The sequence below is a fragment of the Coregonus lavaretus genome (assembly GCF_964263955.1).
Source record: "Coregonus lavaretus genome assembly, chromosome: 6".
Classification (NCBI taxonomy): domain Eukaryota; kingdom Metazoa; phylum Chordata; class Actinopteri; order Salmoniformes; family Salmonidae; genus Coregonus; species Coregonus lavaretus.
Window position 1 is genome coordinate 28,508,312 of NC_139993.1, and position 16,251 is coordinate 28,524,562.

The following is a 16,251-nucleotide window of genomic DNA, read 5'->3' on the forward strand; positions in this document are numbered from 1 at the left end:
GGGGGGTAGAGAGAATGCTAGAGAAGAAAATGTGGGAGAATGAGAGAAGGGAGGGATGGGGAAATGAAAAGCTAAACCTGAAATTCACAAAACACTTCACCACCACAGGATGTCCCCATTCTACTCAGCACCGCAGCTTGAGACGGAGACTCGTTTTGAATTCAGCACCAGTGGAAAAAAAGGCAATTTTTGAAACGGTTCATTTGTTTGTTTTCTTAAGTAACATTCTTTTTTTTTTGTATGACAAAAAGATCCTCTTTTTTAAAAATCTACACTGCCCTGTCCGTAAGCAGGTTAGCATTTTTCAGCATGAATCTTGTTCTGGAGGCAGCTCTGCAGTGGTCACTAGCTGGCACAGCCACAAAGTCATAAAATCTGATTTTAAACCTAACCCTAACCTTAACCACACTGCTAACTGTAATCCCTAACCCTAACTTTAAATTGCATTTTAGTTTTCATGAATTTTTACAATATAGCCAATTTTGACTTTGCAGCTAGCCTATCTAAGGGGAAATTGCTCAGTTCTGCCACCAGGACAAGACTCCTGACAAACTTCAACCTCCTGTCTGTGATAGGACCCCCATGGCATGATCCGGAGGGTCTACACAGAGCTCTATGGCTGTTTACAACCTCGTTGGAGAGCCACAACGCCGCCGTCCTACCCCCCTGTTCCCCTGGTATAAAACTTCAGCAAGTGTCTTTGGCAGATTTACAGAAAAGGTCCTCATCTACTCTGGATTGCTACTGCTAGAAATTGCCAGGATGTTAGAGACTGGTCAGAGACACACAAGAAGAGAGGAAGAGAGATAGAGAGAAAGAAAGAGAGAAGTATAAGAGCGTCTGCTAAATGAAATGTAAATGTAAAGAAGGTTCAGCTATGATCTATCACTGCAGGAGTCAACGTGACAAAGAAAGATACTACGATATAATACACTGTAACAGAATGAACATGTACAGGTGGGACACTATTGAGCATTATCAAAGCACAAAGACTCATAGAGAAACGCAAACAGTCCGAAGATGGACATGGGAGGGTCCTTAAGTGGAGAAGACGTCGCTGTCGATGACAACGGTCACTGTCGACCATCGGCAATCAAGACGTGTGGGAGAGGAGTTCGTCCTCCACTTAGTTTGTTTCAAACCCACCCCCTCCACTTCCTGCACATCCCAGCGCTCATCGGCAGCTGGGAGGCTGTTTTTGTAAGGTCTTTAAGGGACTCCTTCCTGGTCCCTAGGACTACTCCCCTTAATCGCCCCCTGGACTTGAGCTGTGTGCTGAGGGTCAGAGGCCAGTGGTCATGAAACAGGGGTTCCGATGAGGAGTTGGAGGGAGGAGGGTTCTGGGTGGGTGGGGGAGGGAGGGAGGGAGGGAGGGGCAGTATGAGTTTACAGTGTCCAGGAGGTGCCTGTCAAGGGGTTCGGGGTGGAGGGTGGAGGACAATGGACTGGTATGGGAGAAGGAGAGGACGGGGGATGGGGTGGGGTGGAGGCGTGTCACTTTCTCCCTTATAGGGGGGCAGAGGCGGTAGATTTGAGGGGAAGTCGGTTGGGGCTGGGGGTGGAGGGATTCTGGTGGGGGGCTCGTTAAGGGGGGTACGGCCGGCGGGCCCAGGATGCTATGAGCAGGACAGGAGTAGCGTGAGCAGCATGGCCAGCATAAGGGAGAGGCACGGAGCGGCCATGTAACAGCCACCGGTGCTGTCGTCTGTCAGGAAGGGCTCCGGGGACTCATACACTGAGTCATCTGATAGAGAAAGAGAAAAAGAGGGGGCGAGAGAGTGAGAGAGATATATGGAGAGAGAAAGAGTGGTTATGCTTCAAACAGGTTCCATGCTAATACAGTCAAATCCTTGTGCAGTTTCAATCTGGCTGTATCTGGGCTGTGTTAAATTGCTGGGAAAAGCATACATTGACGCCTTTTGGTTATTTTCTTCCCTGTGACCCAGATATGCTCTGTCAATAGTCATATATACAAGTGTAATGTTGTTTACAACTCTCACTTTGACTGTCATCTCCACAGTTGACATGCAGGAGCAGAGTGAGAAGCGCTACATATTGTTGACAGGTCTCCGTTGGGAGACTCTTGAAGACACGAGTCACACCGACGGAGACACAGCCAATCAAAAAGTGCGTGGGGCCTAAACACTGCTCTGGCGTATGGTGCACATTTTAGGACATCTGAGGTTGAGGCTTGACAATGGAGGGTTGACTCAAGGAGAGTTGAGGCGTGAGGCTGATGGTGTCTTAAAATGTACTACATACAGGCATATTAAACGCAAGCTACAACACCTCGACTCTCTCTCCTTACAGCTCCCTTGAGCAGGTCTATTTAACATTACATTAATAGCTTTCTGATTTTGGAATTCCTGACTAAATATTAAAGAGTAGGCTGTTTCCATTCCGCCAAAAGACATTAAAAAGGGGGGGTTCTGGGAAAAACCAAGGTTAACCCCCGTCTCCCAAACAAGATTAGGGATTTTACCCTCTCAGAGCAGATGGAAAATAAACAGCCACACACCAGACTTAGGGAGAGGAATTATGGTAATGGTTTGGGCAGAGGCTGGCGTGAGGCTAGGCCAGGTTGTTTTGGATAATAAAGGTCTTAAACAGATAGGTCCCCGCATTTTCCGCCATGCTGCAATTGTAAATATGCACATATATATTTCACAATCTCCAATCCACACAGGATCCGTTCTGGCCTATGGAAATGCAATTCCCAACTTCCAAGCTAATCCACACCGAAATCCACCCATAAATCCTGACTTAACCACAGAATCCAATAAATGCTTTTCTCCTCCAGCTATTCAAATAGCGAGAGTGGTGCATATTATTTGTGCAGACAAGCTTTTGTTTTAAGAAAGAGCCGGAGCTTGCGTGAGCAATCCTCAGTCATAGCATCAAATGGCTTTAGGGATACTGTTAGTGTCGATCAGGGGCATGGTTGGGCCTGGGTGGACACAGGCCCCCCACTCGGGAGCCAGGCCCTGCCAGGCCCACCCAATCGTTGGCCCATCCAAATTTCTGCAGGCCCACCCACCAATGAATTTCTGGTTACGCCCCTGGAGAATATACTGTAAATGGGACTTGTGGGATTGCTCACTGTCAAGGGTTACGTGGACATTTGTTGATGTCTAATGGTTGTGCCATGACGGGTGATTGAACAGTCTACTAAGAGATATAAATCAGTTCATTTGACTGTGAAACACGCCGGTAAAAACAAAGCAAAATAAAAATCAATCATCAGCCACTGGTTGGTTATACACTACAGTATTCTTTGTCGTTTTTGAAAAGTGTACTATAATAAATGTTGAGGTATTTGGATTGTGCCTATAGCATTAATATTAACTATGACTTTTACTTACCATATATAATTTAATTCCATGTTCAAACAATATATCTTAATGATGCAATTATACTGTACTGCATAGGGAGGAAAAACTAGGCAAAAATGTTATCATGCTAATATGCCATAGCACCAAACGAAACTGAGAATTGAAACGTTCCGTAATAGACAAACTGTATGACTTTCAATTTACATATAATTGTTTTAACTGCCTTGTGAAATTGATCATCTCTAACATGTTTATTCACAATTATACAGAGATAATGGAATGGCACGACCAGTCAGGTTAAACTCCAAGTGAAAATCACCAAACTAGAGCTCAGGGATATTACTGCAAATAACACCGTTCCAAATATTGACACAGTAGTCTGAGCTGTGATGGGGGTTTAATACCTTTCTTTTCTCCATAGGCTTTGTACAAATAGCTTGAAACGAATGAATGCCTTCTATGAGTTGGAACAGAACGTACATCTGCAAGTGGACCACTCTTTCTTTGGATTCTAACTGGCCATGTCTCAACTGCATTTAAAAGCAACTAGATAAACAAACAGTTGGAAAGAAACCTCTCCATTCAAATATCTACAACAATGCTTATGGAAAGGCATCAGTCTACAACAGTACATGAGAACTAAATATACAGTACCTTGTGGGTGCTTCATAATTCTTCCTTAGTGACCCGTATGGTTTTGTAACATAACCACATTTTATGTGTATAACGCTACAGTGCAACCTAAGGAGCTCTACTACATCAAGTTGGAGAACGTCACCAAAGCTGGTCTGAGGTTAAGTCAACTTGAAACCCCATTTTTATGGCCAATACCTGCTCTGGTGCCTGTTGCTGCTGAGATCCCTGTGGGACGCCACAGCATCAAGCTTTGGTGAATGATGACTAGTCGGAGGTCAACGATTGGATTGTTATCTTGCCCTTGTCAGATGAATTATTTCCACCAGACTGTGCCCAGAGGGAAGCAGCATGTACCTCTGACTGCAGTGTGTGTATCTGTGTGTGTGTGTGTGGTTTGTGGGTGTGTGTGGGTGTTTCATTTCCGAGTCCTAGTGGCTTAACTGGGATCCTAAGCAGTTCTGAACAGGGTTCTGGATGATAGTGTGCTGAGCAAAGACAGAGATGAAACGAAGGTTTACCCTCATCAATCAAGAAGCAGAGGGCTTTGCATGTTAGGCTCTGACCTCAGCGGGTTTGGAAACAACCAGATTTACCCAGTTTTCAAGGGAAATTGAAGAAAGCCTGTTACGCGACTTCCTCTTTTGAACGTTAACAAGGCGACATCATCTTAACTCCTCCACATTTACTGGACTGGTTGAAGAGTGCAGAAGAGAACCTCCCCCAAAAGTTGTTTTCTCTTGTCAGGACCAGAATGTGGGGCGTCCCACTCTGGTGTTTCTTTTACGCCTGCTACATTAGGTTCTGACCTACAGGTGCTCCTGTGGTTTGTCTACCTTCCCTGGGTTAATATGGGTTCAGAATGAGAGATCTGTGGGACTTTGCTGGGAAAGACTAGCATGAGAGTTTACACATTTCATAACCTAAAGTAGCAGGTGTAAAAGAAAAACCTAAATCTAAATACCCCACATTCTGTTTTGTTTTTTAAACTGTCAGGGGAGGTTCTCTTCTGCACTGTTCAACCAAGATGGAGTGTCGCCTCGTTAATATTCCGGATGGAAACAACTTCAGAAAGCAAGCTAGCAAATGTGCCGTAGCTAGCTGCTAGCCAGATATTAACTAGCGTCACCAGGGATTGTAAACAGCGAGATGCACATCTAAAAGCGGAAGTCGCGACACAGGATCTATTATTTTCCCCCTGATTGGCTGATTGAACTGGTGCACATTTCATAGTTGAGTGCTCACCAAGAGCTTGGAGAGTGTTGTATGAAAACGGAACAAAAAATTGCCTTGCCTGTTTGGTAAAACTTTGAACCATCTGTGTGATAAGTTAACACATTTCTATTTATTTGTAGACATGAATACATGTGGAAGCATAAAGAACAATTTAATGCAAAATGGTTGTGATGGAGAGCTCTACAACCTCATATAATATGTTACTGTCTCTTTTGCGTTACTGTCTCTTTTGCTGACTAGACCCATTCTTAACATGGCAAAGTTATTGGCAAAGTTAGAAAGAGAAAGAGGTTTTTATTATGAACAAAGGCTAGTGTAACCAAAATGGAGTGTAAGCAATTTCACATGACATTCCCTGAAGACTGGATAGAGGAGAAAATACTCACTTGTGGGCCTGACATAGACTTTCAACTTCAAGCAGGGTTTCCCGACAAGGTTAGGGTGTGGAGACGCTGGAACGAGAGAGAGAGAGAGAGAGAGAGAGAGAGAGAGAGAGAGAGAGAGAGAGAGAGAGAGAGAGAGAGAGAGAAAATAAACACACACAAGCATATGTTTGTTAATGAATAACACATTCGGCAGCATTATTCTTGTCAGATCTCAGAGAAAATAGCTCAAATTATGCTGCCTGGGAAAGACGGTAAGTATGTTCCATTAGAGGGTTATAACCGAAATGTCCCACCCTCATTGGACCAAGATTTCACAGAGGTGATCCATCAGGCACTCATTTCAGTCAACTTTCAGTCTCCCTGTAAAAAATGTATCCACACGTTTTTTAAAAGCAACCAGTTGAGGGCCAGGGTGGAATTGTGGATGATGGCCTGAGAAAAACGGTGGCCATCTTGGTAGAAGAATTTGGGGGCCAGAAGTCAAGTTTGTCACACCTAAGGAGTTTTCGACCCGTCTTCTTGTGTGACCCTGTCCCTCTGACATAGCCACCAGAGTTGGAACTTGGAATGCCTCAGTGACCAGGTGCTGCGTGTGCAGAGATGTTAGCGTGGATCGCTAATCGCTTAGCAGGCTGTTACTGTGAATGGGAGTGCTAAGAACAAAACTCCAGAACTCCACGGTCCAAGTGTCTCAGTGTACTCACACACCATATGGCTCAGTGAGGAAAAACAACAACTCCATGCAACCTCTGATATGCTAATAGCATCACTTGAAAGAACCAGCGAGAGAACCAGAAAGAGACTTTGGGCGTAGTGCTGCATTCTTAATTAACCTTGAAAATGCTTTTTTCAGTCAAAAGTGTAGTCTTTTGTGACCAAAATTGAAAGCAGTACTTTCCTAACTTCACCGTGGCAAATTATGTTTCATTTTGTCTCTCGGAATCCAAAAAAAGAACACTGATTTTTTGCCATTAAAAACAAATATCAGGCACCAAAATGGCCACTCTCTTGCAACACCATTTTTGTAATTGGTCTTTTAAAATGGCTCCGTATTTGGTGGGGTAAATGCCCGGAATGCGAACACATAGATTATAGTCTAGACAGAATGACATGAAGCCAACTAAAGACACACAAAAAGAACACACAAACAACACACTGACATAGCACACATCCACAAAACACACACATAGTGCATACACCACTTATTCCTCTCTCTAACCACAACTTATATTTGAATTTGTGTCTGTGTGTGTTTCTAGTTGGGGTACAGGGTGTGTTTGTGCGTGTGTTTTTTTTTAGGTTTGCATTTGAGTGTGTGTATTTGGTATTTGCACACAAGTGTACATGGGGTGTTTGGGGGGAGAGGGGGTTATTGGTGGTGGCAGTGACTGAGCAGTCACAACTGTGTGTGTGTGTGTGTGTGTATGGAGATGAGGAGGCATAGAAGTCTCCAAAACTACTGCCTGATAGGGCTCTGTGCCACCACTAACCCATCAGGCCTGGGAGTTGGGGGTAGGTAGGTCACATTGGGGGTGATGGACGTGGCCCTTTGTTCACAGATAACCAAGCTAAACCCCCTTTCACCCCGGTAACACCCCACACCCAACTTCTCAAGCATCCCCCTTTGCCCTAACACTCCAGGGGCCATGACAGCTACAATATTGGTAGTAGCCAAATCATTTTCTAAGGGAGAGGAGAAAAAAATGTGCTGAATGGCGGGGCAAACTGCTTCCCAGCCTCGGCTGCTGTTGGGGACAAAGGGCCACACAATGCAGGGCCCGGCTAGGAGCTACGGGGCGGAGTGCATTAAGAACAGCTCAGGACGGGGAAGAATCGCCAGACACTGAACGCTAACTTTGAACTGGCTTTTCTTTTTGTTGCCAGTCCTCTGTCTCTCCTCCACTCCTCCTTTCCAGGAGTGACAACATCCCGCCGAGTATAATAAGTCGAGGGACGCCCCACTGGTTAGGAGGGGGGACGTTTAGACATTGCAGCACCCCCCAGCCCCCCTTCCACTCTTTCCCCCTCAGCCTAAATACCTTTCCATCACCCAGAGGATAATAAGCATTGAAATATATACCATATGTTGGAGGGGCGGCATCCATACACATTGCAGTGAGTGATGGGCCAGGGGGGCTGGGTTGGGGTACAGAGCCGCCCTATATGGGGTCCCCTGCCCTGATCTTGTCACACAGGGGTGCTGTCTAAATACTGTCACAACTGGTCCCTGTGGTTATGGATTTATAGTCTGGAAGGCTACAGTACAGTACACACACTCCCACTCCTTAGAAATGTCATAGCCAAGTCATAAAAAGCTTTGTAAAAACATTATTTTTTAAATATCGGAAATATTGGAAATATATAAAGTAAAAAATATACAATTCCATATTGTACAGTTTGGGTGTATCATATCATAGCAGCAAATTAAAATAATGATAGTCTTACAACGTGTAATTTCTCGTCTGTGTGATTAAGTTGGGCATTACTAACAACAGATGGCAGTGAACAGCTAGAAATCATGAGCTGCTGAGTAGCACTGTGCTTTAAAATGATCCTGATCTCTCCTCATCTCCCTTCACATCATACATGAGTCATGTGCTGTGTGCCAAATCAATCTTAGAAGTGTTGTCTGTCGTGTGTCTGTCTTTTTAGTGGTTCGGTCCGCCACAGGATTTAGCATCACAGGGCGGAGTCGTGACACCTTTTCTCCTGTGGGCTAAGTGGCCTCCCCCTAGCAACACAAGGGCACACACAGAGAGAATCAGACCAACCCAGTTAATGAACTTTATTAATATAACATAAAAAGGCCTCATGTTACACCCACCCCTGAACTTTCACTCTATTTTCAAATGTTCTAAAGTTTTTCATTTTTTGGAAAAATACAAGGGAAAAGGTGAACTAGAAGGAGAGAGAGGGGGTCAGACATAGGGGAGGGGAGAAAAAAACAAAAAAGGAACAGAAATTGCCTCATTAATGCATCCGGCATTCCGCTTTGAGCCTTTTCCCTGCCTGGGCCCAGCAGGGGGGCTTTTCATCAGGCCAAAGGACACCTTTCACAGGGCCATTAGCAAAACAGGGACAGATGCACCCTGGCAAACCCACGCCTGTCCTGTCATGCTCATGGACCCACCGCACCGGGAATGGGCGACGGAGAGGGAAAAATCGCCTCCGACGGAAGGAAATGGGAAGCGCCGTGCGTACCGCGACCTTGAAAGTGAAGTGGGCGTGGAGCGTCCGGTAGGCGAGGTGTCAGGCCTGTCTGGAGAGCACGCCACCCTGGCCGCGTTCAACCCACCGCACCGCTAATGGCTTTCAGTGCCTCACGTCCAAAAAATTGTAATGACCACGGTCCGGAGCCAGAAGGACACAATTACCCCCATCAAGTTCCCTCTGCTAAATATTATTTGACCAATCAGCATAATTTGAAGCGTTCCGCATGAGGGCGCCGGTAACTGGTTTTGCACTGATCTCACCCTGTGAAGCTAAGCACCCAGCTAATAGCTCGCTTGCCATTTGACAAATTGACATTTTCATCAAGGGGTGGAAGGAGATGGGATGCGCCAGGGTGCCACACAAAAGGACGGCAGGTCAGGCAAAAAACCCACGGACGGACAAGTCAACCGGAAGCCGGAGATAAACGATTTGTCCAGGCTCCCCTCTGGTTTGGCAGCTGAATGTTGTGATTGGTAATAGCACGCCTGTTTAGTTACACTCTATGGCTTTAGTTCACGGTCTGTGATTTACTAGGAATTTACATTGTAACAGCATAATGACATTGCTGTTGCCTTATAACTATCTTTCGTTTTCATTCAATCAATTAGCGCAAGGAACCATAAATTGGAACCAACTGGTTCACATTTATATTGAATTTCTTCAAATAAATACTGGTTAACAATTATCTAGTAAATACAAGGACATCTGGGTTTTGATGCAGAATAGTCATCAGCCACTTGTCCTCTGTTTATACGGGCTGTGATCTGCTCTGGCTCTCCACTGTGGTGTGAACAGCCCGTTCTTGGTTGGTTCCTAGCCCTGGCACTAGTAGGAAGCCATGCATGGCAGCATAATGACACCACAAAGCAAAGCCTATTAATTAAACCCCTACCGCTTTTATGGCTTCCTCCCCCGCTTCCCACCAAATGGGAGAAAATCATCCTTCAAACGACCCTAAAACGAACATATACAATCCAACTGACATTCCCTGATATCCATCAACTGAAGAGCGATGGGTTGACAGCGCTGAATATTCTTGATGGGTCCCAACTGTGTCTGTTTTGTGTAGTCAGTGGGGGTCCAAAGTAATTTCTACTTGCATATTTTATTTCTTTACCTTACTTGGGGACATAACCAGTGTGGGGGTGAATAAAAGGGTGTCACAATATGGGGTCTGATTAAGATTTCAATTGGCTAAAGTTACTCCTTCACCAGTAACCTGACTGGTCCTGACTTGAATGCAGCCAATAGCTAATAGCCAATTAGATCTGTGTTACTAGGCCATGTGACCCATCGGCTAAGAAGCAAGGTTCTTCATAATCCTGGTACTAAGGACCAGTACACAGGGGTGCAATTATTTTTTCCAGTCAAGCACTAACACACCAGACTCTCCTAATCAACTGATCATCAAGCCCTTGATCAGCCAAAGAAGGTGTGTTAGTTTTTTTGGGGGGCAAATGGGAGATCTACCTGAAACCTCAAAATTGGAGACATAACATGTATCTGTAAGGCAGCAGTGTGTGTGTGTGTGTGTGTGTGTGTGTATGTGTGTGTGACATTGTCCATGTGACAACTTTTCCACTTACAGATATAGTAATACTCGTGACCCGGCCGGAACTCGAAGCCTAGCGAGAAGGGGGTGAAGAGCTGGAACTTCTCGGAGAACTTGAGCGGTCCATTGGGGCTCTGTGGCCGGTTGCACTCCCAGCGCTTGAAGCCCTTCATGCGGTGGTCGCAGGTGGTGTAGCCGTCGTAGTTGACCATGAAGAGGATGTAACGCTCCATGCGCTCCTGGGGGAGCGGGTCCTCATAGTGGGGGCAGTAGATGTCCAGGTAGTCGTTGATGGCCACCTCCACGGTGTACTCCCCATGGAGAAACCTGCGGATGAGACAGGACAAGTATGGTGTGTCTGACGAGAAAGTATGACGACAGATGGGAAATTGAATGGCATTTCGCAGACACATTTATCCTAAGCAACTCAAAACAGACTTGGATCTACAACAGACTTGGAACCCAAAACATCTCCACAATGAACAGCAGCGTCCATCGTTTGCGTCCAACTGATACAGAAAGCACCCACTGAAGATAACTAAACATAATGCTACTATTCTATATGGATGAAGGAGCTAGGTGAGGAGGACGAGGAAGAGGTGGAGAACGGGAGCAGGAGAAGAAGAGGGTCTGGAGATTGACAGGGGTTTACAGAGTAAGAGCGGCTTCATTAAGCTCTTTCACAGGGCCCTGTCTCTCGCCCAGCTCTGGCTAAATTAGTTTGCCGCTCTGGGCAAGCAATTTCGATACAAATTGAGCAACTGCACAGTGGCACAGATCTGGCCCTCTAATAGCGAAATTCCAGAGAGTGGCGCCGTGTGCGAGTTTCCAGGGGGCTATACCGCCATCCCCACCATAGCTATTAACTCCCTCGCACGGGGCCAGCTGAAACGCAAGGGCTCACATCACGGCCCAGAAGATGATTGTGTGGTTCCAGCTCCACTTTCTCCATGCCACAGTCTGGCTCAATTCCATTCCAAATATCCACACTTCACTTGGATTTTCCCTGGCCGTTTTGCAGCTTAAGTGACAAGTCGTGTTCCCCCCCAGTGGAACCGGATTTGATCTCTTCCACTCTGAAGAGCATAATGGGAATGTGATGTGATGGGGTTTCTGGCTGAGGAGATCTAAAACGCTTTGATACCTCCCGCCCCTGTTGACACACCTGCTCCTAGACCTAATGTAGTTAATGCTGAGAGCATAACCTAATGCCTATTCTAAATCGACATAAACAATTAATAGATCATCACAAGTTCAATCTATGAGATGGTTCTACAGATGGTTTACACATAGAAACTGTTTGTTTAAATCTGAAATCTGGTCTTGGTGTTTGTACTTTACTTAATTGTGGGCCATTGTGTTTCGTAATTAGCCACACATACTCTGAAGCCAATATGAGAGGTTTGACACACTGACCCCAAATTCACAGACTGACCCTCGAATAAGTCACCCCCAAACAGTCCCCTTTGGACGGCGCGTCACTTCTCCCTCGACTGTCCTTATCAGTCACACCATGAGTGAGATCCTCAAAGAGGCCCGTAATCCTTCACAGGGCTCTGGTGGGGAGGCCATTTTGCGTCTTGTTGCGATAAACCCTCACACAAACACCAGCCATGTTGGTGGAAGCCCGCCAGATCGACTGTAGCTCATTGGCTCAGAGTAGAAAAGCGAGGGGGCAGAGGGGGCCAGAATGGGGGTGCAAGGTCATGAAGGGGGAAAAGGAGGAATTGGGGGGGGGGGGGGGGGGTTTCAGGCAGACCTGGCATCAGATGACAGCTAATCTGTGGGGGGGGGGGGGTTGGAATACGTGTCAGGGGGGCCCAGGTCCACATCCAGCTGCTGTGTGAGGATCTTCTCCAGTCCCCCCTACACTACCCCCCCCCCCCCCCCCCCCCTGCCCCCGCCCTCTGCTGCCCCCCTGCTCCCATCGCTTATCGCACCAAACCAGAGATCAACCCCCTTCCCTTCTCTCTGTGTGAGCTTGTCTGCCCTCTCTTTCCTGCATGCCACTTTATTCTCTGGTCATCATACCAACACCCCCGAATAAATTTTGTGAACACACGTCACCCTCCCGCTTCTCCACAACAGCCTCTCCTCTTCTCATTTCCTAACTTCTTGGCTCCTCTATTCACCCATCTTTCCCTCTCCTACTCCCCCCCCCCCTTCTCTACCCCTCTTCTGCCATGGAGAAATAGGGAATCTAAATAAGAATTAAGTCGGTGCAGCCCTCACATCTGAGATAATCTTCTAGCGGAGAGCATTGACAGACATAAGCCTTCATCCAGTCTTGACAGGGTCCATCTTTTATTATGGACTGCCAGAGCTTATGTTAGTGTGTGTGTGTGTGTGTGTGTGTGTGTGTGTGTGTGAGCGGCCTTAGGCCTGATCGAGGAAACAGGGGAACAGGGTGGGGCGCTCCCCCTACTACTCCTCTTCCTTCCCCCTTAATTTCACTACATAACTTTTTTTAGGGGGATATTGAAAAATGCATGGGTTGCACTTCTGTATTACTCCCCTTGGCCAATCAGGTGGCGGCAGCGGCCGGGTAACTACGCGGTAACTACGCAGGGAATGTAATAATCCTCCAAAGGCCATGCTGCTGATGTAAACCTGTGGTCTATTAGATGTAATTCTCTTCCATAAAACATGTATTAGGGGGCCTTAAATGGATACCGCCTATCGACTGCATATTTTCTTTCTTTTTTCCCTGAGTGCATGCAGCCATCGCCATCACCCTTTCAGGATTCAAATAGTGCATTATGTTTCGATAAATCAATACCCCTGCCTTCTTCCTTCTCTTCCTCTCCCTAATTTCCCGTCGTTCCAGCAGCATTGCCAGTCATTAAGGGCCAGTGGAGGCAAATCGAGGATGGGTTTGATGGAGCGATGCTGCAACGCTCAGTCTTTGATTGAGCTCCGTGACACGTTGTCGGAAATGACCTCGTTAGGCAGTCAGGTGGGAGGAGTGGAAGAACATCATGACAGATCCAAATATCAATAACAAGGCAGCCAGGGGTGTATTATGTGTGTGTGTGTGTGTGTGTTTTTGTGTGGCTGTAAGGGAGAGCTAATGCATGCAAGCTATTTGTGGTCTTGCAATCAATCACTCACGCCAGTCTTGGCCCGCCCCTCTCCAACTGTCACCTACATGGGTCTTTTGAAGCCACCCCCACCCTCCCCCTTCCAGACATTACCAGCAGCAAATTAAATATCATCCTGGCTACAGTTAACTCCTGTCAGGGGGGGAGACAGGTTCCACCCTGATGGTTGGCTATGACAGCCTCTAAACACGCACTAGCGCCTGGCCCAGCCTCTTCTCTGCTACCCTTCCACCCACCAAAAGCATTCTTGCCACATTCTCACTACCCTCAAATCCAACGTGGGCAAGCAAGCCACATGCATGGCGGACATTTTGTAAACCGCCCGGCCCATTCCTCGGAGACCAGAAACACATGGTGGTGATTGATCAATTTAGCTTTCAAACTACGAAGGGGACTTTGAAAGTTACTGGACTTTGAAAGCTCCCAGAGAGTTTCACAGTCTTCACAATCTGTCTGACCACCAACAACCCCCCTGTAGGAGCTTAATTAATCAGGCCCAATGTTTAAAAGTGCATTATAAAGTGTTTATAGCTGGATGATTTAGATGGGCCAAACTTTGAAACCGGCCGAGGTTTCTTACGTGTTTTTTTTTTTAAGACCACTTCTTCTCTGATTTACTGTCTTGTCAGGCTTGACAAAGCCCCGGCAATGTGGTTTAAGTCGGCCCCACTTTATGACTTCATGGGCTAAATGTCTGTCCATAACGTTGTCTGCTTTTGAAGCCCTGCATGCAGGAAGAAGCCATCTGCAAAGGGAAGACGTCAAAACCAACCAAGCACATCTGATGGGACAGAATGGGTAATTTAGAACGCTATTCTTAGTTCTTAAGTCTTCAGGGGGTGCAAAAGAGGATGCTGTAGTCTGTACTATTAGGAATTATACAATGCGTCCTAAAGGGACAGTTCAATCAAATGTAGTTACAAATAAACGTTCACTGGTATGGAAATTGGGGTGCCATACTTTCATTGTTTAACGATTATGGTTCATGCTTAAAAAGGGATTAAAGACACAGACTACATAAAAAATGGCAATTGTGAACTTCAAACCATCTCAGAAGATACTGTAAGCTGCTGACTTTAAAGCTGAACATGTTAAGACAACTTTGTGACCAAATTCTTTAAAGCTTACAGCAGCATCACCCATGGAAGATGTGACCAATCATATCAGACCTTCCTGGTCAACTGGACCAATAAGGTGAAGGGAGTGGAGATGATGAGAGAGAAAAAGAGAGAGAAAGTACAGTACAGAACAGACCTTTCCCCTTCCAGCATTCCTTTCCCTCTCTCTCTATTTCTCTCTTTCTCTGCAGGCCAGTTCACCCACGTGGCAAAAAAAATAAAATGTGCTCTCCGTGCCACCTGCTCGACCCTCCGACAGAAAACTCCAGCTGCTTGTTTGTCTGCAGAACACACTTTACAGGACAAACCACTGGCCGGGCCAATTAAATCAGAGTCAGGTTCAGCTTGGAACAGGGGGTGGTGGTGGTGTGTGTGTGTAGGGGGGACACTACCGCCATACAGCCACATTTCATGCCTTTTTAATGCCTGCACCAATATATCTGGAATCTTAAGCCTGACGTTTGCTAATGAATTGAGCCCTAGCGTTGATTCGTTTGTAGCATTTGTCCTGGAATTCAAGGATCAACAGAAAAACCCAGACCCTGTTAGTTTACATTGTGTAGATTTTGGCTATCGGGATACGTAGTCTGGGGGTTGCCAGGACTGGTATCCTAGACGTGGAAATTACGTGCATTTTTGTAACCTTCGCCGGCCGCCACTTCATTGTTGACACAGAGCCAAAGCAAACTGAGGAATTTACTCTGCAATTAATGATGACCTGGGCAAGTTGACTTAATACAAACAAATGGACTTAATAACTTGACACATAACTGGACCCCAGGAAGAGTAGCTGCTGCCTTGGCAACAGCTAATGGGGATCCATAATAAATACTACAAACACTTCACGTCATCTGATTACATTGGAGTCTTGGTCTAAGGACTAGCTGGCCAGGCCACAGCAACTTCCAATCTAGGATCTAGCTCTATAGTATCCTCACTTGTTTTCTGGTGCGAGTCCAACGCAAGCGATTTCGGTGGCAGTCATGTAACTGAAGTCTCCCTGTATTCACAATTGAATGAGCTGGACGGTTGGTGAGGGTGGGGGGTGGTGGAGGTGGAAGAGAGGAGGGGGTAGGGAGAGAGACAGGACAGGAGCGTGAGCTGCGCTAGGCGGTGGTTGAGAATGGCCCTTTGTGCTCTCACTGAGCCTGTCTGGAAGCCATTTCCGCATTTTAGTTCTCCGGTCCGGCCTGCATCTGGAGCCCACCTCTCGCCATGTGGAACGTGTTTATTGTTCTTTGTGTCAGGCAGACTCACAGACAGCCCTCCTCTCTCTACTCTCCCTCTCCCTCCGTCTTCCCCCTGCATCTCTATGTAATTTCTGCTGTTATTTCAACTCGGTGTGCAGCAATTTTCCTATCGAGGCGTTTACGCAAACTTAACCTCCAGTTGATGTTCGGCCAATGCCGAGGAAAAGTGCCGCGGCAAAACAAAAACAAACATACAAGAGGGGGAAGATTTTGGGGGAGGTGAGGACGCCTCAGGGGGACACGATGTGTGTGTGCATTGGGAGATGAAAGAGATTGAGGTCTCTGTTTAAAGTACCTCTACCTCTATTTCTCTCTGTCTTTGTGATGTTAGATTGTGGTTGGACAAGCAGGGAGGTGTGTGTGCGTGTGTACGCTTGCATATGTGTGTGTGTGTGTACTTCTGTGTGTGGGCTATAATTATCAGCACCAT

The 16,251-nt window shown here is 46.4% G+C and overlaps 1 protein-coding gene across 1 annotated transcript in view; it reads right to left on the reverse strand.

Annotated features, from left to right (window-relative positions):
- Positions 1 to 1,616: 1,616 nt before the first annotated feature.
- Positions 1,617 to 16,251, reverse strand: part of LOC311130684 (ephrin-A2-like) — a gene marked incomplete at both ends in the record, with an annotated part of 123,024 nt that continues 108,389 nt past the window's right edge. The window contains 3 exons of the mRNA XM_084163470.1: positions 1,617 to 1,744; positions 5,588 to 5,653; positions 10,387 to 10,679. Coding sequence (XP_084019596.1) covers positions 1,617 to 1,744; positions 5,588 to 5,653; positions 10,387 to 10,679 — 487 coding nt within the window. The remainder of the gene's footprint in view (positions 1,745 to 5,587; positions 5,654 to 10,386; positions 10,680 to 16,251) is intronic.